Raw genomic sequence first — 23,601 nt, 5'->3', positions numbered from 1 at the left:
TTCAAAAGCATTGGCTATTGTTCCTGGTGCATGCTAATTTTTTATCCTGCCATCTGTTCTCATCCCAGGTTTTTTGTAGCATTTACCATCGCCTTCTTAAAACAGTTCCTGGCGTTTTGCACTCTAGACAAGTCACCTGATCTAATAGCCTCCCCCAATTATCTACGAGCTCACTTGCACTCTTTATTAAACCAGTGGTGCTGTGACTGAGAACCCTTCTGCTTAGCCCTGTCAGCTCTCTGAAAATGTGAACGCATTTTAGCAAGTAGTATGTAATGGAGCAATATTATTTCTTTAAGAGACTGAGAATTAAGGAAGTAAACCTCCATCTCTGCTAGGATATTCTCTACGTCACTGGCAATAGTGGACAATATATCCGGTTTTCCTAAAATCATGGGCTATGTAAGCTGTTGCGTATCATTAGTGATTTGCAAATCACTGGTGGTGAATGGATTATGGGTTTGTGTTGTTTCATATAATTCCTTGAATTCAAATGCTGAGCATAGTGTATTGTGATCATTCTCCACACGGTCCAGCACTACCATATCCTCAAGGGTATGCCATAGTTTTAAACTAATTAAAAGATAGTCAATGCGGCTTGACTGGTGGCCGTTGTTGAATGTGTCGGCCCCTTGCCTATCAGTTATGGTTCTGCATTGGCCGCCCTTAAGCTTTTTTCTAAACAAATAGCTTTAAGTTGAATAGCTACTTCTGTCCATCTTTTAATTGGAGATATTTCCGACATGGAATACCATTGCGCATCTTCCTCCATTGCCAGGTCATTTTCCTCACAGTCAAAAGCCTCAAAGGTCAAATTAAATTCCACGCTATAACGCTATAACAACAGAGGTGGCCCAAGAAAGATTATCTGGGAGTTCACTTAAGGGCGATATACTTTCAGACCTCCGCCCCGCTATGTCCTTTCGCATATACTTTGTAAATATTGATGTTACCATAGGGGCCAGTCTCCAACCGAATGGCAAGAATGTCATTACTCTCGGTCTGGAGTACCTGTATCTGAAGGCCTATGTCCTGATGGACCCATATTTTTAACCCACCCCGATGGGTGACTCTGGCCACCATGAATAGATGGATTATAATAGTTTAAATACCCTGGGTGACGAAGTGGTTCTACTGACCCAAGTTTCCTGGAAAACGCATGTGTCATACCTTTTGATGAAGGTGTTCCAGTCAGGGGAAACACCCTTAGACCTCAGCTGATAAAAGCGCTATTCTACGTGATGTTGGATGTATATCTAATATCATCCTATCCCTAGGATCTAAGATCCCTGGTGTGCTACCCACCTCACTCTTTGCACTAGTGGGACATCTCGGCTCCAGGGCAGATTATACTTCTGGGTGGGGGACAATAAACTCACTGATGTCTGTTGGCTTGGTAACCTGGGTACAAACAATGGCGGGAGAGAAAGACCTTCAGTCTATCTCTCATAGAGGTGACGCACCAATATTGGATGTTATGGGGTGGGCTAGATTTGTCTTTAAAACCGTTTCCTAAGGATTATATTTAAGACGAATATTGGTTTTGGTGAGGTGTTGGGTAAGGATATCAAAGGCCACCAGATTCTCAAAAAGGTCTTGGTGTGATAGTGTAAGTGCAACCAGTGGCAGTGCGTCCATTGGGGGCGCTGGGGCGTTGCCCCACTAATACCACGTGGCCCCAACATCGTCTGTGAAATCAATCCACTTCTAACTCGCGATTTCCTGGCCGGCACCGGCAGGTCACCGGGCAACGCCCAAGTCAATCAGGAGATTGAAGGGCGTGGGGCTGCGGCAGCATCAGGATTTGACTGACACGCATTGAAGCACAGCAGCAATAGTGCGCATGTTTGGGTTTGTGCTGGTCATTTTTTCAACCAGCCCGAACGGATCACTGTCATAATATCGATGACATAAATATCGACGTAGCAAAATATCGAGTAAAAAATATAGAATACGAAAATATTGTCTTCCTTTCTCCAAACAGGTAAGTACAAAAATATATTAATAAATAAACAATGTAAGTTAAAAATAAATAAACCTACAATTTAATTTTTTAATACATATATATATATAAACATAATATTAGTATTAAAAAATATACAATATTTTTACCGTAGGATAGCAGGAGGGTAACATTTACTATTACCACTCCAGTGAGTGCAACAGTAGAGAAAGCGTTGGATAGCGTAGGGGTAAAAATTACTATTCCCACTCCAGTGAGTGCAAAAGTAGGGAAAGCGTTGGATAGCGGGGGGGTTAAAATAACTATTCCCACTCCAGGGAGTCCAACAGTAGGGAAAGCGTTGGATAGCGTAGGGGTAAAAACTACTATTCCCACTCCAGATAGTGCAACAGTAGGGAAAGCGTTGGATAGCGGGAGGGTTAAAATTACTATTCCCACTCCAGAGAGTGCAACAGTAGGGAAAGTGTTGGATAGCGGGAGGCTAAAAATTACTATTCCCACTCCAGAGAGTGCAACAGTAGGGAAAAATTTGGATAGCGTAGGGGTAAAAATTACTATTCTCACTCCGGAGATTGCAACAGTAGGGAAAGCGTTGGAGAGCGGGAGGGTAAAAATTACTATTCCCACTTCAGAGAGTGCAACAGTAGGGAGAGCGTTGGATAGCGTAGGGGTAAAAATTACTATTCCCACTCCAGTGAGTGCAACAGCAGGGAAAGCGTTGGATAGCGGGAGGGTAAAAATGACTATTCCCACTCCAGAGAGTGCAACATTAGGGAAAGCCTTGGATAGCGTAGGGGTAAAAATTACTGTTCCCACTCCAGTGAGTGCAACAGTAGGGAAAGCATTGGATAGCGGGAAGGTTAAAATTACTATTCCCACTCCAGGGAGTGCAACAGTAGGGAAAGCGTTGGATAGCTTAGGGGTAAAAATTACTATTCCCACTCCAGGGAGTGCAACAATAGGGAAAGCGTTGGATAGCGGGAGGGTAAACATTACTATTCCCACTTCAAAGAGTGCAACAGTAGGGAAAGTAAATACTTCATATATAAATAAAAATCAATTAAATATAAATACCAATTACAAATTCATTAAAAGTAATTACCAATTTAATATAATATAAAAATTAAACAATTAAAAATAAAAATAAAAATGTAATTACTTAAAAATAATTAGCTATTAATACAAATTAATTACTAATTAACAATTAATTAATTAACAATAGAACAATAATTAACAATTAATTCAAAATAAAATACCAATAAAAAATGTTTTTTTTAATAATTACATTTAAATTACTTCCTACCCAATTCCCCTCTAAACCCACAACCCGCTACAGAAAATAAATTAATAAAATTACCATAATTATCATTTAATTAATTAATACAATTAAATAACCAATTATATTTTAATTAATTACCAATTAAAAATTAATTAACATTTATTTCAAAATAAATACCAATAAATAAATTAAAATATTTAGTTAATTACAATTAAATTACTTCCCACCCTATTCCCCTATAAACCCACAACCCGCTACAGAATTATATAATGCAAAAATTAAATAACATTAAATTAATTACTTTAAAAAAATTATACAATTAATATAAACTTTTCACACATATACTAACATAAAAACACACTTTAAAAAATTTGATATTATTAAAAATTCGATATTAACTTACTTACCTCAAATTTGATATTTTTGTTGTCTATATTCTGTCCATTCGATATTGTGTCCGTTCTATATTTTGGATTCGATATTACTGCTATTCTGTTCAATATTTTTGTAGTCTATATTCTGTCCATTCGATATTTTGCCCATTCTATATTTTTTACTCGATATTTTGCCCATTCTATATTTTTTACTCGATATTATGACTGTATACCAGCCCGAACATGCGCACTAGCCTGCACATTAGGACACTGAGGGTTGCTTCATGCCGCAGCCCCCGTTCTCCTAATGGGCAGGGGTGTATCCCTGCCCAAGTAAATCCAGGCACTGCTGGAGCAGTGTCTGGATTGGCCGAGGCAAGCGTTCACTGCGCAGACTGAGGCTGACATAATCGGCATTGGGTGCCTTGCGTAGGTGGCACTTGGAAACGTATGTCCAATCACTGTGCAGCAATGCAGAAGGTGATTGGCCATTTCGTTGTGACGTTGTCGCACTCGCAGCAGACCGCGCGGTGCCGCACACACAACACACCTCGTGTCCTCAGTGCGACCTTCCTGTGACGTTGCGATTTTTTTCCTGCATAGACTGCACTACTGCAGTTTCCAACAATGAGGTCAGTACTGAGTCCGTCGAAGGTAGTGAATATTTAGTATAATATAGCATGGTTTACGCTGTGGCATGTCCATCGTGCGCAGGTCTATCCCTAGGGCCGGCTATCACTCTGCATCCTGGTCACAGGGCCTAGCTATAGACAAGAACCTTTTCTGGGAAAGACTGGCGAGCAGTAATGAGCTATACTGGGATTGATGAGCAGAAGGTTTTGACTCCAGCCCTGGCGAGGAGCAGAGAGATCTGTTTGTTTCCGGGTAGGAAACATCCATGTAGTCATGCCACAGTAAACCCAGGGATCGGTTCTGGTCCACACAAGAGACTGACTGAGACTGGGAGAAGCCGAGCTGGGGCAAGCTCAGGAAGGAGCAGTGAGCAGAGCAAGAGGGTAAGGCCTTCATGAGAATCTCAGATCTGTCACCTGGCCTCCGAGTGGAGCGGGGGGAGGGGTGCAAGCAGAGGGCAGGAGGAAGAACAAGCATTTGCAATGCAATAGGTCTCGTATTAGGAAAGTTTGAGCTATTGGTCTTGTAAATTACACATTTTTTTTTTAGGTTTTGTTTTTGAAAATAGCGAAATTGATAGCTTTGTCATTTACCATGCCAATAGTTATAACTTTCGCAAATGTGACACCTATAGCATTTGTAATGCAATATGTGTTGTATTTTCGTGACTTACATGTATTGATATTACAAAATAACAATGGTTTTTTATTTTTTTAAATAATTAATACTTAAAAAAATGTTATTGTAATTTATAATGGCAATAGCTTAAACTTTTGTAAATAACATTTGTGAAGATTATGTTCAGTGTATTTTATTGGGACGAAAATCCAAGAACATATGTCAAATATTAACATCTTTTTGTTACATTTGTAATAAAGCTTGAAACATTGAGATAACATATTTGAACCAGTTGTTGTTGAATGGTTGCACAGATTGATGCTGTGGTGGAACTCAGTGATGTTGTGGTGCCACTGAGTGATGCTGTGGTGGTGCTGAGTGATGCTGTATGCTATGCTATGTTTTGTTTTGATTTCCTATGTTTTGTTTTGTTATGCTATGCTATGTTGAGTTTTGTTATGCTATGCTATGCTTTGTTGTGTTTTGTTATGCTATGCTATGCTATGCTATGCTATGCTATGCTATGCTATGTTTTGTTATATATGCTATGGTTTGTTGTGTTTTGCTATGTTTTGTTTTGCTATGTTTTGTTATGCTATGTTTTGTTATGCTATGTTTTGTTATTCTATGCTTTGTTGTGTTTTGCTATGTTTTGTATTGCTATGCTATGCTTTGTTATACTATTCTATGTTTTGTTTTGCTATGCTTTGTTTTGTTATGCTATGTTTCGTTATGGTATGGTATGTTTTGTTATGTTTTGTTATGCTATGCTTTGTTATGCTATGTCATGTTTTCCTATCCTATGCTTTTTTTGTTATGCTATGCTATGTTTTGTTATGCTATGCTGGTGAGGGTGAGTGAGGGTGAGTGAGGGTGGGTTGGTGAGTGAGGGTGGGTGGGTGAGTGAGGGTGGGTGAGTGAGGGTGGGTGAGTGAGGGTGGGTGGGTGAGGGTGGGTGGGTGAGTGAGGGTGAGTGAGTGAGGGTGAGTGTGTTAGAGAGAGAGTGAGGGTGAGAGGTTGTGTATCCTATGCTTTTTTTGTTATGCCATGCTATGTTTTGTTATGCTATGCTGATGAGGGTGTATGAAGGTGAGTGAGTGAGGGTGAGTGAGGGTGAGTGAGGGTGTGTGAGGGGGTGTGAGGGTGAGGGTGAGGGTGTGATGGTGTGTGAGGGTGAGAGGGTTGGGAGGGTGAGGGGGTGTGAGGGTGAGGGTGTCAGGGTAAGTGAGGGTGTGTGAGGGTGAGGGTGTGTGCGGGTGAGGGGGTGTGATGGTCAGGGGGGGGTGAGGGTGAGGGGATGTGAGGGTGAGGGGGGTGTGAGGGGGGTGTGAGGGTGAGGGGGGTGTGAGGGTGAGGGTGAAAGGGGATGTGTGAGGGGGTGAGGGAGTGTGGGTGTGTGAGGGGGTGTGAGGGTGTGGGGGTGTGGGGGTGAGGGGGTGTGACTGTGAGAGGGTGTGTGGGGGGAGACCTGCATGTGGTCACACTACGGAAGGAAAAACAAAATTCTAAGAGGAAATGAAGCCGCTGGGATCGATATGGAGTCCCAGGGTGACCATTACATCTCTTTAGGCACATCCGCTTCTATCCACTGTGACTGGGTTCTGTTAACCGGAAATCGATGCGCATTTGTTTGCCAGTTGGCCAGGCTGTGTTTCGCGTGTTTGCACTTTTGATCTGCCACACACAAAAAAATCCAGCAGGAAAAGATCATGTTTTGTCCGCTTCAGCTTTCACACGTGTTTGTGTGTTCACATTTCAAAGTATGTCCTTGATTGTCTCAAATAAACCGGTGGCCTCTGAGATCACCGGTTTGTCATTACACAGAATTAATTCAGTGAAATTTGCCGCTATTCACAGAGTCAGTGGGGGCGCCGGGACTGCAGCTTATGTACCTGGTAATGCTGAGGTGCAGCCGACAAGGGGAGCGGCTCATCTTTAAAATTGCTTTGGACATAAAATGCATCCCTCCCGACAAAAAAAACCTCCTTTTTTGTAAACTCAGAAGTTTTTTATAGCACAGCATAAAGCTCTTAAGAACAAGAATATTTCAGAATCATGTCAGCACGTGGATGAATGCAAATGTCATAAAAAGAGACCGATTGCACAGTCTAGTTAACGTTTTGCAGGAAGAGAGTGTAATAAAAAATAGCAGCAGATGGCGGGGAGCTCTGCTGGTGTGCGAGGCGGGTGGGGGTCGGGGGTGCAGGGGAGCGAGCGAGTGGGAGGGAACCAGCATATGGAGTGGGGTTTGAGTGAGCCCTGCGTCTTTGTCCCTTCTGGATGAGTGGGATAATTAAATCGAGACCGAGGCAGGGTGTTGTGTTGTATAGCATGAGTTTGGGCGGGGGTATAGTAGCTCACATCTGGCAAACGCTTTGGTGGTGGGGGGGCATCCATCTTGTAGATATTGGTTATTTCAAGTCTGTGAAACATTCGGAATGATGAGCTGGTTAAAGTAATTTAAAAGTGGGCGGCATCTCCAAGAGCAAAGTGAGAGGTGTGCAGCTAGTGGGTCTAAGGAGGGGGGCAGAATTGGTTCACTGGTTCCGCACAGCACCCCTTCCTTTAGTGAAGGAGACGTTAATGCGAAGGGGAAGGGGGGAGCGCCCGGCAGCCGACATGATGCGCTTCAACTGAAATTGGTACGGAAAAACAATCTACGATGGTATTCTTTTGAATTACTGACGTGGAGAAAGAGTAGTTACCACATTACATGTTGGAGAGTTGGTAGTGATGGTACAGGTTGACCTGCGGAGTGCCGCGCTTCAAGAGCCTGGTGGGGGTGGCGGGGGAGCGAGCGAGTGGGAGGGAACAAGCATATGGTGATGGGGTGTGAGGCCGGCCGAGCGCACGCTGGGGGGAGCCTTTGAAGTCATGGGGAGGGAAGCCTGTGGGAGGCTGATGCAGGGGGATTAGAAATGCGAATCACGGCCTGCGGCCGTGAAAAGTGAAGTGAATAATTAGGGGAGGGAGCCTGATGCCTTTCATGTGGGGAAATGCTCGTGCTTGTTAGGTCACGTGATTCATGTGAACTGTTAGAAATCCGCCTGGTTAGGTAATTTTCTGGTTTAACAGTAATAGGTCTCTCTACGAGACCTAAAAAAGGATTAGGCGGGAGAAAGGAGGGTCGGAAAGGAGAATGGTGAGAGAGAACATGTGAGATGAGGGTGAGACGGGGAGGGTGGCGGAGAGGCAGATGAGAGAGAAGACGCGCCGGGAGTTGGTCTGACTGCAATATTAGAACTTCTGAAATGCCCGTCTGCTCTTGGAGCTCGGGGATTTGTCACAAATTCTAATTGAAACAGACATTGTAAATAACCCGCCCATCAGCCATTTATGAGGAATTTAACTACCTGCCAATGTGCAAGCGTCAGTCTCGTTTTTGTTAACCTGTAAACTGTGTTGTCATTTGTACACATGATTCTTGACACCCTGACCTTCTTAACGCAGTAAAATGACTCTGTGTGTTAAAGCAGCCACTGCAGTGATCCTTGCTTAACTTGCGGCCATAGGTTTGGCTCCCGTCAGGAGCCTGTGGCCTATCCCGTTCCTAGCCAATACACTGAACTCAGTCAGTGGGCCGTATAGTGCCTTACCGTGACAGAAAATGAAGGCCTGGGGAGTCTAAATCATCATGAAAGATGGGCGCAGCCTAAAAAGAAGTAAGGAACCGTTTTGAGGGTTCCCTCATTGTCACCAATAAACTTGTGTTAGATAAATCCTTACATTTACCAGTTCTTGTATCCATGATGAAAGTAAAGCAGATGGTAAGATAGCTGAGGGGGTCTATGCACAGGCTGCAGACACCAATGTGCAGGTAAAGGGTGACATCCGAGCAAGACTGACTCCGCCTCTCATCGTTAATCTAAGGTTGACGTATGGTAGCATTTTTAGTACGCTAGCCTAGCCCTGCATAGTTAATTCTCAGACTGTAATGTGCCTGTCTCTGGTGAGGTGGAGGGAGCAGATCTAGGCCCATTCATGGCAAGCCAGTGGTCCAGTTATGGGGTGGAGCACTATGTGGTGAACAAACAACAATCAATCTGAGATTGGTAGAGCGCTAATCACACCGAGCGGTATCCAGGCACTTGTAGGAGGTGGAGCTACTACTCCAACTGCCATGTGTTGAGTTGACTCCTGAAGTTAGTGAGGTGGGAGAAGGAGATCAGAGGAGGACAGTGAGACTGCCAACTCCAGTAGGACGCGGTGGTAAAAGAGGGCAGCAAACAGTGGTGAGCCCAGTGCTAGGCACTGCTGAGGAATGTTGCTGGAAGAGTTGTAGATCAGGGACCATTTCTAGGCACTTGAGGAACAGGGAGGTGATAGGTAGGGTGAGAAGTGCCGAGTAGTCTGGGTGTCGGGAAATGCAAGGAGCTATTAGGATATTGTTTGGATGTTCAGGGCTTCGGCTTGCACTCTGTCTGGTGTAAATCTTGCGTGCGTCTCTTTTGTTACGGATCCGTCTCCCTCGTCGCATTTTTTTGGTTAAATGTTCATCCTGGTGGAATACAACTACTGTACAAATACTGACACGTAAGTAGAGACAAGGGGGCAGATTAGGATTGCGGTTTTTCCGCATCCTCGGAGCCGGCGGAAGCCAACGCCGGCCCAGAGGATGCGGAAAAACCGCAGCGGACTGACCAAAGACCCACCGCCACATTAGGATGGCTGGTGGGTCCTGGTTTCCGTCCGCAGCTTTTCCGCCGCAGTTGGCTTACAACCGCGGCGGAAAAGCTTTAATATGGTGACGGTGTCTCTCAGACACCGTCAGCCATATTAGGATGGGCTGTCAAATATGCTTTTCCGCGGCGGGTTTTCCACCGTGGAAAAGCATACGGATCTTCACTGCGGGGGACCGTTGCGGGCCCCCTAGGTGAAGGGGGAGGGTGGGGGGTGCACATTGGGGGTACCTATGGTACCCACCTGCATTTGTATGCAAAAAGCGGCAGGCACCGCGTGGTGCCTGCCTCTTTCTGCATGCAAATGCAATGACTGCATTTTTAACATTGCCGCGGGTGCAGCTTGAAGCCGCACCCGCCGCAATGTTAAAAATAGAGGATGTGACCGCCAGGGTGGCGGTCACATCCTAATCGCACAGGAGGGGACTCCGCAGCCCATGCGGACGTCCCCTCCTCCTCAGTGATCGCGGACGGACGCAAGTCCGTCCGCGATCCTAATCGGCCCCAAAGTGCGGGTGTCAGTACTGAGTCCGTCGAATGTAAATTAGTGAATATTTAGTAAAGCATGGTTTACGCCATGTTCATCATGCGGCTCTCACTCTGCATCCTGGTTTAACGCGCAGCTGAATCAAGCCGGGTTATAGCAGAAACTGCTTCTGGCTTCATGGCTTCATAGTTAGTGAAGAGCTATTGACTGGAACAAGCCTACCCAGGCGTTTACTGTAAAGGAAATGAAACCTGAGAGAGTGTGAGGCTCAGCCCCAGGCCTGCGACCACGTGTGGCAATCTGAACGTGGTGTACTCTGTGTGAGCTGGGGAAGGCCTCTTTCGTGCCATCTGAGATATAACGGACTCTTATTATTGAGAGTGAGCAACATTTTTTAATTGCATACCCGCCCTTCCGCAGTGTATAACCAGTATTTTTGCAAAAATGACGCCTGGTATCTGCTTAAAACTTGGTTAATGAGCGTTTGTACGAAAAGTACATCCTTACCTTAGATGCAAACATAAGGAATGACTCCCAAATGCAGTGATATAATTCATTGTACCGGGTGGAACATTTCCACATGTTAATTAAATACACTTTAATTCTGAAGAAAAGTTATCATATTTGGGAATAAAAGTTTAAAAGTATGAAAAATAAATTAAAGCAAGTCAGAGTGTTCAGAAAGTGGCTAGATTTATATTATTCACACCCAAACATAGTAGCGCTGCTTTGCAGAGTTTGCCAGTGAAGCAAACCTTTTGTTTACAAGTCTTTTTTTGAACAGCATTGTTTTCCGGGATGGGAAGTGCACCAATCCTGGGGTAGGTACTGCAATGACTTATTGATGAGTGGATTGGTAACCATGTTTTTCCTGCTTACATTTCACATGCTTTACTTTGCTTTTTCCAGGATGTTGTTACTTTTTATTTAGGCAGCATATTGCTCTCTTTCATGTCTAGTGCGTAATTTGAATGGAGTTACAAGTATATTATGGCTCTAAGAGCACTTGTTACCACTGGTTGCTGTCAATTTTCAGAAATATAAAAATGTCATGATAACGCTGGTGTTTAATGCTCTTCCTAGAGAGAGAGAGAGAGAGATCAGAGTTTTGTCTAGTGGAAGTTTTAACTCATGAAAAGGTAGCGCAGAAGGTTAATGTGCCTGCTGCAAAGAACATGTACCTGATGCAGATCACAAAATGCACATGAAGTAAATAGGTCAGCGAGTCACTGCTTTTGTCAGTATTCTGAATAAGCAGCTACCTATGTTATATGACATCTCTTTATTCATGTAATAACTTCACTTTCACAATTGCTTTATTACATTTCCTGCTTTCTCAAATTTGCTTGAAAATGCACTATTTGTACACTCTTTTTTCAGAATTTTTGCCTGGGAGAATCCCCCCCAACTCTCGCTATGGTGCACTATGAAATTCATTTTACGCCACACCACTTTTAAATGTCACCAGCCGCCACTGAGTGCAATAACATCAAGGCCGGCACCCAGATGAGAGAATCTTTTAGCCCCCATACTGTCATCCTTTATTGCAGACTGGCACCCTCTCACCTTCTGGATCCAATGAATGCACTTATTCATTAGGGATCCTTCATCCTCTTTGGAAAGACTGGGTGGGAGCCTTGGTACACTTGTCAAGTGAACTACTCGTCTCATGTCTGTGGTCCGAACGGCAGTTTGCGAAGCTAGAGTCGTATTTGACTGATGATAAACGGGACCTAATGGGCAGGCAAGGGCCCCAATAGGTTTAACAGATTGTTGGAGACCTACCCTATTTTGAGCTACCCCACTAGATTGTCTAGGATCAGGGGGATCAACTTTAGCACACATAGTTACGTTTTCTCTACCTACTCGGCTCATGCAATGTCTTGTGGGACCCCCAGATAGCTGTCTTACGTGGTCCACCCCCCCTCACCCCTTGGTTGTTAGCTATGCAATTTGGATGGGATCCTAATTGTTTTTTTACAAGTTGCACGTCTATAAGTACCTTGCTTAGAGAATCAGAGAGGCGCCAACAGTTACTTTAAAAACTCTCATTTCCTGCACTAGATCTATTATTTGCAGGGTTAGTAATCTTTGAGAGGGTGCCTCAATTAACATGGCATTTGTGTGGTTTGGTTGGCTGTCTCTGCTATTTGTGTCTAGACTATTTCAGTGCAAGACTAGGCGTACTACAGATTGGAAATCCCTTGTGTGGCTTATACTAGCCTCTGTACCCTCGTTTTGCACTTCACTTCCTGGGCTGGTAGGGGTAACTGGTGGTTCTACATGCCCTTACAGAGGCGAAAAGCTATTGCTACTAGGAAAAACAGGCAGATTAGCCATGGTCTATTGCTCTGCGATGTCCCCGCTTACAGGTCTCTTGGGTGGTACGTTTGGAGCGTCAAGTTCCCGATTACTGCTAACAGCCCTTTTAAACATAGCTGGTATACAGCCAGTATACCAAGGGCTTCTAGGTATCTGTGACTTGGTGTACTTAGATGAAGTATTAATGGAGGTTGGATCAAGAAGACCCTCGCATTCCGATAATAAGCTGTCTATAGAATCTAATACCCCTCCCCCGCACCTATGCTTAGGGTCAGGGCTTTCTTCTTCGCCTTCTTTTTACAAACTTTCCTCGATCCTCCATCAGAAACTTTTTGCTTCCCCATTGCAATTCAGGTTGACAGCAAGGAAGAAAGCGGGAACTCAGCCAACAAGTAGCCCACAGGGGGGACTAATAGTTATCCAAAGTGGTGCTATCTTAGCACAGAACCTTTTTCCTTGTCGTAGATGTCATGAATATTGAGACATGAACCTCTGAGATGAGATGTCATGGGGGTGGTCCAGCCCAGTCTCTTCCGGGCTATGACGGGCGCGGATGGGCCCGCCCTTAGCCGTGCATGGCCTTGGTGTGTCCTGCACAACGGGGGCTCATGTTGAACTTAATGCGCCTCCGGGCAAGTCAGTGATGCTGCATGGGCGTGGCAATGGAAGGGGAGCCTGGGGGATGCAGTCTGTGACCCTGGTTCCCGATGCTGCAACAGATGTATGTTTCACTATCTCATATTTTTATAGATATAAATGGAAATATTGTTATATTTTATTTAAAGCATGCCACTGCTCTCAGGCTACGTCATGCTAAATATATATGTAATACAAATAAACAGATCCGTAAAAACTGCGGAAACAGCTCATGCTGTGCTGTCGCCTGTCCCCTGGGCAACAGTATGGGTAACTTGGTGAGAATTAATCTGTCATAACCTGGACAGTGTAACCAAACTGTCATTATGCTATCTCTGTGTCTGAAGCAACAGTGCATTTTTCCCCTCAGTTTGTTTTTGTTGTGACTTGCGATGTGTAAATACTGTTGCCATCAAAACAGCTTCACGACCACACATGAAGTAGTTCCGCGCCATCTACCCTGTCTGACACAGAAGTACATTAAACAGTGATTGGTTATAACATTGGCTTGCTTGTTAGTGAGCTAAATTAATAAACAGTCATTGATCAATCCTTTGAGAAGTAGTCCAATGAACAAGGCTCTGGGATCTATTACACTAAAATATAAGTGCCCAATTTACAATGCCCAGATAAGAAATGCATTGAGCTAATGTGTGGCAATATCCATACACATTGCAACCATCTACAGAAGACGTTTATTCTGTAGTATGGATGAAAGTAGATTATTCTTTATTACAACCTCTGACTCCAGCGCATATTCCCCCAGCGATGTCACTTCCAGGTCTTTCCCAACTTCCATCAACATTTCAACCCACATATTTTACAACTTGGAGTTGTACACATAATCTGCTCAAAAGGGGGATTATTGCTTAATGGGGAAATGTGTATTGGCAGAACCATTGACCACACATTGTCTGTTTGTTTGACAAATGTTGTTCTCTAAACGATACTGTCAACAACTATTGCTCCAATTTCAGCTCCAGATGCCACTTTCAGAGCATTCATAAGGACTTCAGATGACCTTTCAGTTCCATCACACACAACCTTTATTACTTCACTTCCATCCTCCCCTTACTGCTTTATTTTCAAACCACAAATGTGTTTTGCCATCACTATCACTCCCTTCCATACTGTCTCAACAAGATTCTCCATCTCAACTTGATAAGGCTTGTTGGCTCAAGTCTCACACCTTCTACACCTTGCATTCTAAGGGTATTTCTCATCACTTGCACTGTTGGATTCCTTTCCAACCAAGCAATTCTGATGGGCTCAGTCAAAAAGTAATTCGACTCAGATTTCTGGATGGCTTACGGCGGGCTCGGAGAGCCTGTCTGCCATCTGGAAACCCTTCAGTACTCACCCGGCCGCCTCTTTCCCACGAGGCAGTACGATGGCAGTTTCCCACTGCCTTTTCGTGACGGTCTTTCTGGCACGAAAAGGCAGTCGTAAACTGTCTTTGAGGGCCCCCAGTAGGGCCCCAATGAGTGCGAGGCTGCCAAATGGCGGCCTGTGGGGCACCTATGGTGCTCCTCTGTTGATCCCTGCACCCTGTGGCAGGCACCTTGGGGGGCCTGCCATCAGGTGCAGGGATGAACTGTACCTCTGCATTTAACAATACGAGCATGCATTTTGTTCGGAATTCATACTCCCATTGTGAAGTATACGAGTGCGACTGAACAGGGTTTGGGTGCATCGTACTTGCAGGTCCATAACAGACGACAGTAGGTCAGTCGGTTACATTTCGGACATCGGAATTCGCCCCTTAATGTAAGAAAAACACTTTAAAATGTGTTTGACAGGTGCCATAATGACCATTGATTGATAATTAAAGTAAACAAACACAGAAAGGCCATGGTAAAAATGAATACAGATGATTTCATGCTAAATTCTAATTAAGAAACATGTCCAGGGCTTTTCACAACCTGCACAGGTATCTGTGTGGATATGTCCTCCTGTAACCCATAGGTATTATCTGATATAACCCATAGGTATCACCGCCAGAGATACTCAGGTTGTAGTATGCATGAGCGTAATTTATTCAGTGATACAACCTCAGACTTCAGCACATCTGTTGCCTTCATTCCTGTTACAACTTCCACTCCAGGTCAACCCCAAAAATTCTAAACCTGTGAGCTGTACACAAAACCTGCTCTAAAGGTGGATGATATTTGAGGGGAAATGAGTGATGAGAAAACTAGAATACACCACGTCATATGTTTAAAGCCACACAAAGCCACCATGCATGGCTTTGAATGGCTTAAAAAAATATGGAGTAATGCAATACAGTGCAAATCGCTGTGTTGCATCACTCTGTTCAAGGGAGGCGTTCGATGGGCAGTGTGTGGGTGTTCCCATGCAACTCCTATGGTTTTGATGCATTCCTAGATTTACTAAACCTGGTAAACCTAGGAAGGTGCCAAAAAGATACGCCTCCCCAGGTGAGGCATTGGAAGGAGAAATAGGTTTATTTCTCCTTGTTTTTTCCTCTTTCTATGTGTGTTGCATTCTTCAGCACGCATAGAAAGAGGCAAAAGCCTCTGAAGATTGTTTTTGTGAAGGAAGGTGACCCTTCCTGCATAAAAATAATCCTGCCTACAACAGAGGCACCCTTCGTGCTCCCTTTCAGCACACATATCCACGGTGTGTTAAGTGGATCCACTCTTGTCCCCCCACTGACACTGAATGGATTCACTCTATTAAAAAAATCTCATATTTTGACCGGGCTAATAAACTTGTTAAGCGAACAACATTCTGGGAACTATGGGACGATTGGTTTAAGCTTTATGTTTCCAGTCTATCACATTGAGCATGTTATTTTTTAATCTATCTTTATGCATCTTTCCCTCTCTTTGGTTCTGTAAAGATACTCTTTCTTCCCCCAATAACTCTCGGAGTCGGATGACGGTGCCAACTTGTTTATTCAAGTACATACATACAAGGAGTGCAAAGCATGTCCTGCGCCCAGCCTGCTCGCGCTCTCAATGCCGCGCTCCGCCTGCCGCGCCTCTACGTCAACGCACGTCACGTAGCCACGTGACGTGCCGTGCAAGCGCGCTCACTACATATCTCCCTTTTTTCCAAAGAGTTATGTGAACAAGTCCTGACTCATATCATAGTCTCTGAACCTCACTGGTGGGACCACCGCCCTGCCCCTTCTCGTCAGTCTTACCGGGGAATTGGCCGTCGTTGCTTCTTCACTCTGTCCACTCTCTAGCGCAGCCGCGCCAGGCACACTCCGACTGCTGTCTTCCTCCGGCTGACATTCTGCACTGGCCCCTTGATCTTCGTTACTACCTTCTCCTAAGTCCGGGTCTTCACCTCCATAGTCACTGGAATGGTCACTGTTGCTCTCACTCTCATCCCTGTTGTCTCTGCTTCTCCAGTTGAGTATTTTATTGCACCTGGCCATGCGATCCTGCGACCACACGTTTCCATCGCTCAGCAAGGCCGCCTGGCCCTTGATTTCCACAACTCTCAGGGGCCTGCTGTACTTACTTTCCCCTTTTCTCTGTAGAGTGGGCAGTCTTACTCTCACCCATTCCCCCTTTTCGAGGGCCGTGTCTTTTACATTCCTCCTCGCATCATAGTGTTTGGTATACACTGCTTGTGCCTTCTTCAGATTGGCTTGCACCACTGCCGGTGACCACTCACTCTTGATAACTCTGTCCTTCCATATCCTGTTGTCTTGGGTGAACGGTTCCCGGCCCCTTAATATCTGGAAAGGGCTATAGCCAGTGTTCGTGGGAGTTATCCGATACGCCCACACCATGTGCCATATCTCCGCCTCCCAGTCTTTGTTGTCTGCAATAGCCGCTTGTATCGAGCCCATCACCACTCTATTGAAGCGCTCCACCAACCCATTCCCCGCCGGGTGGTATATGGATGTGTGTTTAGACGCTATTCCATTTCTTTGCATAAATTGGTTCCATCTGTCAGAGCGGAATTGGGGCCCATTGTCACTGAGGACACACTTAGGGATGCCCTCTCTCACGAAGGTCTCTGCCATGAAGCTCACTATTTTCTCAGTGTCCATTGTTTCTTCGATCTTTACTTCCGGCCATTTCGAATAACGATCCACCATTACACAAATGTATTTCTGTATACCCTGTGCATTCAGCACTGGCCCCAAAATGTCTATGGACAGTTCCTCCCACGGGTTTTGTGGAGGATCAATCTTTCCCAGGGCAGGGCGCAATGGTTTGAGCGTTTTGTCCGCGCCTTGGCACCTCAGGCACTCTCTCACGTGTCTTTCCGCTCTTATGTCCATTCCTGGCCACCAATAATTCTGCTTGGCCCTTAGTTTCAGTTTTCCCACTCCCAGGTGGCCTTCGTGTAACATGTCCATCAATCTGGGTATCATCGTTGACGGGGGTATGACTCTTTCCCCTCTGTATATAAATGTTCCTTGGTCATCCATCGATAGTTCCTCTCTCACCTCGAAGTAGGGAACAAGGCCGCGCTCTAATTTGCATTTGTCCGGCCAGCCTCTCACAATGTAGTCCTTCACTTGCTCCATGTTCGGGTCTCCGTCATATGCCGTTTTCCATTCCTGTTTGCTGATAGATACTTCGAGGTCCTCGGTGAGTGCGACCCACTCTTCCCCCGCCTCGGGGCATTCTGTGCTGGGCTCCATCGCTGCCGCCCTACTCAGGTAGTCCGCCACTTTGTTCCTGTTCCCTGGAATGTGTTCAACATCATAGCGGAACTCCATTAATTTGAGCGACATTTTCGAGATCCTCGGTGTTGCTTCCGCATGTCCACTAGATGTGAGCACTTTGAGGAGGGGCTTGTGATCAGTCCTCAACCGGAACCTCGTGCCCCACAGGAACTGCCGGAACCGGGACATGGCCCACACCACCGCCAACATTTCTTTCTCAATCACACTATATCTCTTTTCAGTGTCATTCAGGGTGCGGGATGCGAAGCATATGGTCTCGACTCTCCCCTGACCTCGGTCTTGCATGAGGACTGCCCCCAGTCCTTTATCACTAGCATCTGTGGTTAGTATGGTGCTTCCTTGGGGGTCGAACCCTTGCAGTGGAATTGCCCCTGCCACTTCTCTCTTTATCATTTCAAATTCCCGTTGAGCTTCCTCTGACCAACAGAACTCGCTGTTCTCACGGGTTGACAGCCTCATGTGGTGAGTTTTCGAGGCGAAATGTTCAATGAATTTCCCATAGTATTCCGCCATTCCCAGGAATGACCTGACTTCCTCCTTGGTAGCTGGTGATGGTGCATCGCAGATCGCCTTTACATTTTCACTCTTGGGAGTCACACCTTGAGTACTGATTTCGTGGCCCAAGTACGTTACCTTCTCCATCCCTATCCGGCATTTGGCCCATTCTGCTGTGAGGCCCTTCCCTTCCAGGATGCCCAACACCGCCTCCAGCTTCCTGTCGTGGTCCATCCTGTCCTGGCCCATCACCAATATATCATCCTGGAAGTATTGCACTCCCTTGAGGTCCTGAAACAGCTGATGCATGAGCTTTTGAAATACCGCAGCCGCCGAGGCTAGTCCGAACGGCATGCGGCGGAATCGAAAGCATCCGAAGGGAGTTATGAAGGATGTTAAGCTGCGGCTCTCTGGGTGTAATGCTATCTGGTGATACGCTGAAGTCAAGTCTATGGTGGAGTACCTCTGAATACCCCTTGTGCTGGCCAGCATCTCCTCTATCCGGGGAAGAGGAAACTTCTCCACCACTATATTTTTGTTCAATTCACGTAGGTCCACGCATAAACGGACCTGTCCGTTTGGTTTCTTCACCACCACCAACGGCGATAGCCATTCAGCACAGGCTATCGGCTCGATGATCCCTCTTTTCTCCAGCTGTTGAAGTTCTTCCTTCACGTCGTCCCTCACTGCTAGCGGGATGTTCCTCACCTTGTGTGCCACCGGTACAGCTCCTTTTTTGAGTACGATCTTGTGTGCAAATCTGTCGAGTTTGCCCACTGAGCCTCCGAAGACCGTTGGGAACTTCTTCCTCCATTTATTCGTGTCCAGCGCTTCCTCCGGCTCCGTCAATAATATCTGTTCCTTGCCTCCTGGGTCCAGCTTGATGCCCAGGTCTCCTTGGTCGAGCCACCCTAGGACGGAGGGACCTTTCTCGGAGACATATAGTTTGCACCTGGCCTCTCTGCCCCTGAACTCGAAGTTCAATCTCCTGCACCCGGCCATGGGGATTCGATCACCGTTGTAGGTAACGGGACGTATGTCCAGCTTGTCCAGCTCGGGGCCCAGTCGCGGAGCGAACTTCTCTTCCCACACGCTCCGGGGGATGATGGTGTAAGGCGACCCTGTGTCTGCCACCACCTGGACTTCGACGCCTCCGATCTTCATTTCCATGACGGGTTTCATCGTTCTTCCTCCGCCGGTGCCACGGCCTCGGTCGTTTATGCTTAATATTTCGTCGTAGATGCAGAGGACTGTGATCACCTCTTCCTCTGCTGCTTCTTCTGGCTCCTCCGATGCTTGGGCCACGTACTTCACTGCGTTCTTGGCTGCCTTTTCAAAATGGCCGATTATTCCGCAGAACGTGCATTTGGCGCGAAGCGCAGGGCACTTCCGGTCGTGCGCCTCGTGCGTCCAACTGCCGCATCTGTAGCAAGGCCGTTTGTTATTTCCGGCCTGTTTGCCAGGGTTGCCTGGGCTGTTCCGCCATTTGTCGGGACCCTTTTCTGGCTGTTTCCGTGCCTGATTATCCTTGTGGTGTTCTTCCTCGTCTACTTTGTTCACCGTCCCGCCGGGCACGATCTCCTTCTTCGTAGCCGCAGCACATCTTCGTGCCAGTTCAGCCCTTTTCATTATCACTAACACGTCCTTGAGAGAGGTGTCCCCTGCGGCCCATAGCTTGTCCTGCACGCTCGTGCACGTGGTGTGCATCACCACTTGGTCTTTTATGAATTCACTTTCCCAGTTGGCATATTTGCACGATACCGCCAGTTTCTTCAACGCCGCTACATACTCTTCCACCGTTTCCCCGGGTAGTTGCTTCCTTTGCTGGAAGTTAAACCTGTCTACTGAGACGCACACCGAGGGTTTGAAGTGTTCTTCTAGGTCTTCCAGCGCATGGGCATACACATCGTCATCCTCAGTCTCTCTCTTCTTCGGCACCAAGCTTTTATAGATCCTTAGACCTTCAGGGCCCAGATTCAGCAGCAGGATTCGTTTCTTTCTCGGCGGCTTGAACTTCTCCTCACTCTCGTCTTCCATCACTTCTATGAAATTGTCTATGTATTCCTTCCAGTCCTCCCATTTCATGAGCGGTTCTCCTGGTCGGGGAAGGAACTGGACTGGCGCTATCGCGTAGCCCGCTTGTGCATTCATCTTCTCCGCCCGGGCTGCGGGTAGCGTACCTTCCAGGCTTCTCGGACTCCCTGGTGCACCGTTTCGCTCTTCCTTCTTGAGCAAGGGTGGAGGGCTGTTCCTTTCAGCCCTTTCCTGTTCGGGTGGAGTAGCCAGTGCGTATCCCGGTGGGCCGTGACCGTGACTGGCTTCCTACCTCGGTTGTTCAGGGTTCTTCGACCGTCGCTATTTGTGCTCTCGGTGCTCTGTTCTCCTTGCTGATGGTTGCGTTGCGCTCCTTGCCGTGCCCTATGAGGATGGGGTCGCTGTGCGTACCCTCGGGCCTTCCTCGTTTCTCCTGCGCCACCACTCCGTTCCGCCGTGCTTCTCGTAGTCTGCGTGGTGGGGGTCGTGGGTCAGTATCCCACCCTCGTCGCCACTGTAAAGATACTCTTTCTTCCCCCAATAACTCTCGGAGTCGGATGACGGTGCCAACTTGTTTATTCAAGTACATACATACAAGGAGCGCAAAGCATGTCCTGCGCCCAGCCTGCTCGCGCTCTCAATGCCGCGCTCCGCCTGCCGCGCCTCTACGTCAACGCACGTCACGTAGCCACGTGACGTGCCGTGCAAGCGCGCTCACTACAGGTTCCCTTTTGTCTTTCTTTTTCTCCCAAATTTCTGTCTATCTCCCTTTTTTTGGGGGGTCTTAGCACAAAGCATGTTTACATTTATTCTGAAACTTTATGGTCCAATGATTAACTGTATGCTACACAGACTGCTTTGGTGCTGGGATCACCTTCTCTTTTCAGTACCTGTTTCAGAGGAGCCAGCTGTATTTACCAGCTGAGATGTATCGGTGCAGATACCTCCATCCGCCAGCCAAAATGGCGCCAGTGCAAGGGGAAAGGTCAGGAATGCACCGTATTGGATAAATAAGGTGCATCCCTGAACTTTCCTTGTGACGCAGGGCAGCTCAGCAAGGTGACATGCTGTGTTGCCCTGCGCCAAAATGGTCATAAATATGCCCGTAGTGTGTGTGGGAGATGGGTATTGATCTGTTTGTATCTCGTTTCTGTCCATAGAGATGTATTAATCTCCATTGACTAATGTCAAGAGAATGTCGTTAATGTAATTATTCTTTCTTTTTGGCTTCAGAATTCTCCATTGCAGTCATGTGAGACTCTGCACCGCAATAAATGGCCGATATACCCAAGTGCTGGAACGGCCTTTCGTCATTGAACCTATTAAATCTGAAGGCACCGGATCTGACAAAAGGTGAAGACCGCTGAGACTATCCATCCGACCAGCTCAGTTCCAGATCTCCACTAGTGCTGTTTTTACATTTTCTGTTGGAATTTTAAATCAATAAATATGCTAATACTCTAATTATTAGGCGTTAGTCCATTTAAACTTGCAAATTGTGCCTAAATATTATTCTTAAAACATGCATTTCTGATGCATCCTTTTGTCAAAAACGGTCTTATTCCAGGATTCTGTTTCTGGAGGAGGCATGAATAGTAATTGCTGAGTCATAAAATTGCAAAGTAGTGGGTCAAAATAAATGCAGCAGTGGAGCTGTTGCATGTTGAATTCGATTGGCCAGCCAGGAAAGTCCTGGCGCCATATTACAGAAGTACCCCAGGGGAGCAAGGAGCATGTGCACCTGCATTGTATGCCCCGGGAAACTATGGTAGTACAAAAGGGGACGCAAATGCTTGTGCATTACCTTTTGTAATACATATAGCACTGTTGCACATGCGCCAGTGCTACCATTAGATGGCATTCCCTCATTTGCATGGGGATGTGTCCCCATGCAAATGAGGGAATCCCTTTGCCTCTGCACCTGCACCATATTACCGCCGTAGGCGCAGAAGCCAACATCCCTTCAGGAGGTGCAATGAAAGTGCGCCACAACAGGTGGCGCACTTTCAGCGCACCTCCTAAAAGTAGCTCTCTGGAGGAATAAAAGAGGGCCCCATTGCCCTCCAGCCCCCTGCCTGCAGGCGGTGGAGTCACTCACTAAACTCACCGGCACGGAAATCTTTAATCCCTCTTAAAAAAAGTGCAGGCAAGTTGCTGCCTGCACAGAGAAACACAGAGCAGCTTTTAAACAGCTGCTCTGTATTTCTCTTGAATGCGCTGCCCTGTGGCAGCGTGAGTTCGTGACTGAACTGAGAGCAGCACATTCAACATAATTTGTTGCACTTTCCCTGTTTACACCAGGCACACCTGCTTAAACATGCGCTGTGATGCAAACATGAAAAGTGCACACTATTACAGATAGAATGAACTTTACCTGTTTGACCCGCAGCCATGTTTAAGCAGGCGCGCTGGGTGCAAACAGGGAAAGTGCGCCCTATTAGGAAGAATGAGCTGCTCTCAGGGCAGCAATGAAATCACACTGCCCCTAGGGCAGCACATTCAAGAGAATTACGGAGTGGAGGTTTAAAAAACGCTTTTAACCCGTTAACCGGGGTGGTAATTGCGCCGCGGTGCGGGTGTTTTCGTGCGCGGGTGGGGCCGCATCGGCCATTGGCCGACGGCGGCACTGGGGAGGTAGTGCTGCCGTCGGCCAATGGCCGACGGCAGCAAGGAAAGAGTTAAGAAGGATTAGAGGTCCCTTTGCAGGCAAGTACAGTGAATGACTGCACCTGTATGCAAGTGGATGTCTGTGGGGGTCCGTGGAACCCTCTTTCATCCCTTGAGAGGGCAGCGTGTCATCTTTTTTTAGTGTGCTTTCATTGTGCCTCCAGATGGTATGTTGCCTCTGCGCCCATGTCGGTAACACGGCATGGGCGCAGAGAAAAAGTGATTTACACATTTGCCACCACCAATTCAAATGAGGGAATGCCTCTCGATATCACTGGCATTACATGGACACTAGTGCTATCTGTAATAAAGATGGGGCCGCACGTGCAATAGTGTGGGATGCTCTCTTATCGTCAAATCATTTGGCCCTAGTACAAAACACAACTTTGAGCATCTAAACAATCAACATGAAGATTTTAGAGAAAAGTAAAACTAAGTAGTATGTTCCACCCAATTGGCGGGCAACTTAAAATAAGCTTGCTGTTCCCACTCTTAATAAACTCTAAGAATAACAGGATCCTTTCCTGCAAGCGCTTAGTCTGTGTTATCTAGAATCTAAAACTTGTGTTCACACTGACTCAGCCCCTTACACTGGTTGTGAGTCTTGTCATCCCTTCTTTATATACACCATTTTCCTAGATGTTGCCAGTCCATGTTTAACTTAGTGTAAACTTGTATCTTCTTATACTTCTCTTTCTCACTCTTCTATGCATCCTTCATGATGTCTATCCCTCTC

General features: G+C 46.4%; 1 protein-coding gene across 5 annotated transcripts in view; it reads left to right on the top strand.

The window, feature by feature from the left end:
* Nucleotides 1-23,601, top strand: part of LOC147685087 (uncharacterized) — a 201,009-nt gene that overhangs the window by 87,427 nt on the left and 89,981 nt on the right. For 4 of the 5 annotated variants that reach the window (XR_015300675.1, XM_086940961.1, XM_086940960.1 and 1 more), the window contains exon 4: nt 21,432-21,551. Coding sequence is in view for 4 of the 5 variants with exons in the window: in XM_086940961.1 (XP_086797087.1) it covers nt 21,432-21,515 (84 nt within the window). In the remaining variant the exon portion in view is untranslated. Of the gene's footprint in view, nt 1-21,431; nt 21,663-23,601 lie in introns of those variants that run through there. The other variant, XM_086940959.1, reaches the window with a different exon arrangement.

Source organism: Lissotriton vulgaris, chromosome 10, assembly GCF_964263255.1.
Source record: "Lissotriton vulgaris chromosome 10, aLisVul1.2, whole genome shotgun sequence".
Lineage (NCBI taxonomy): Eukaryota > Metazoa > Chordata > Amphibia > Caudata > Salamandridae > Lissotriton > Lissotriton vulgaris.
Note: the sequence above shows the minus strand (reverse complement) of the source record. Positions and strands in the feature narration are given on the sequence as shown.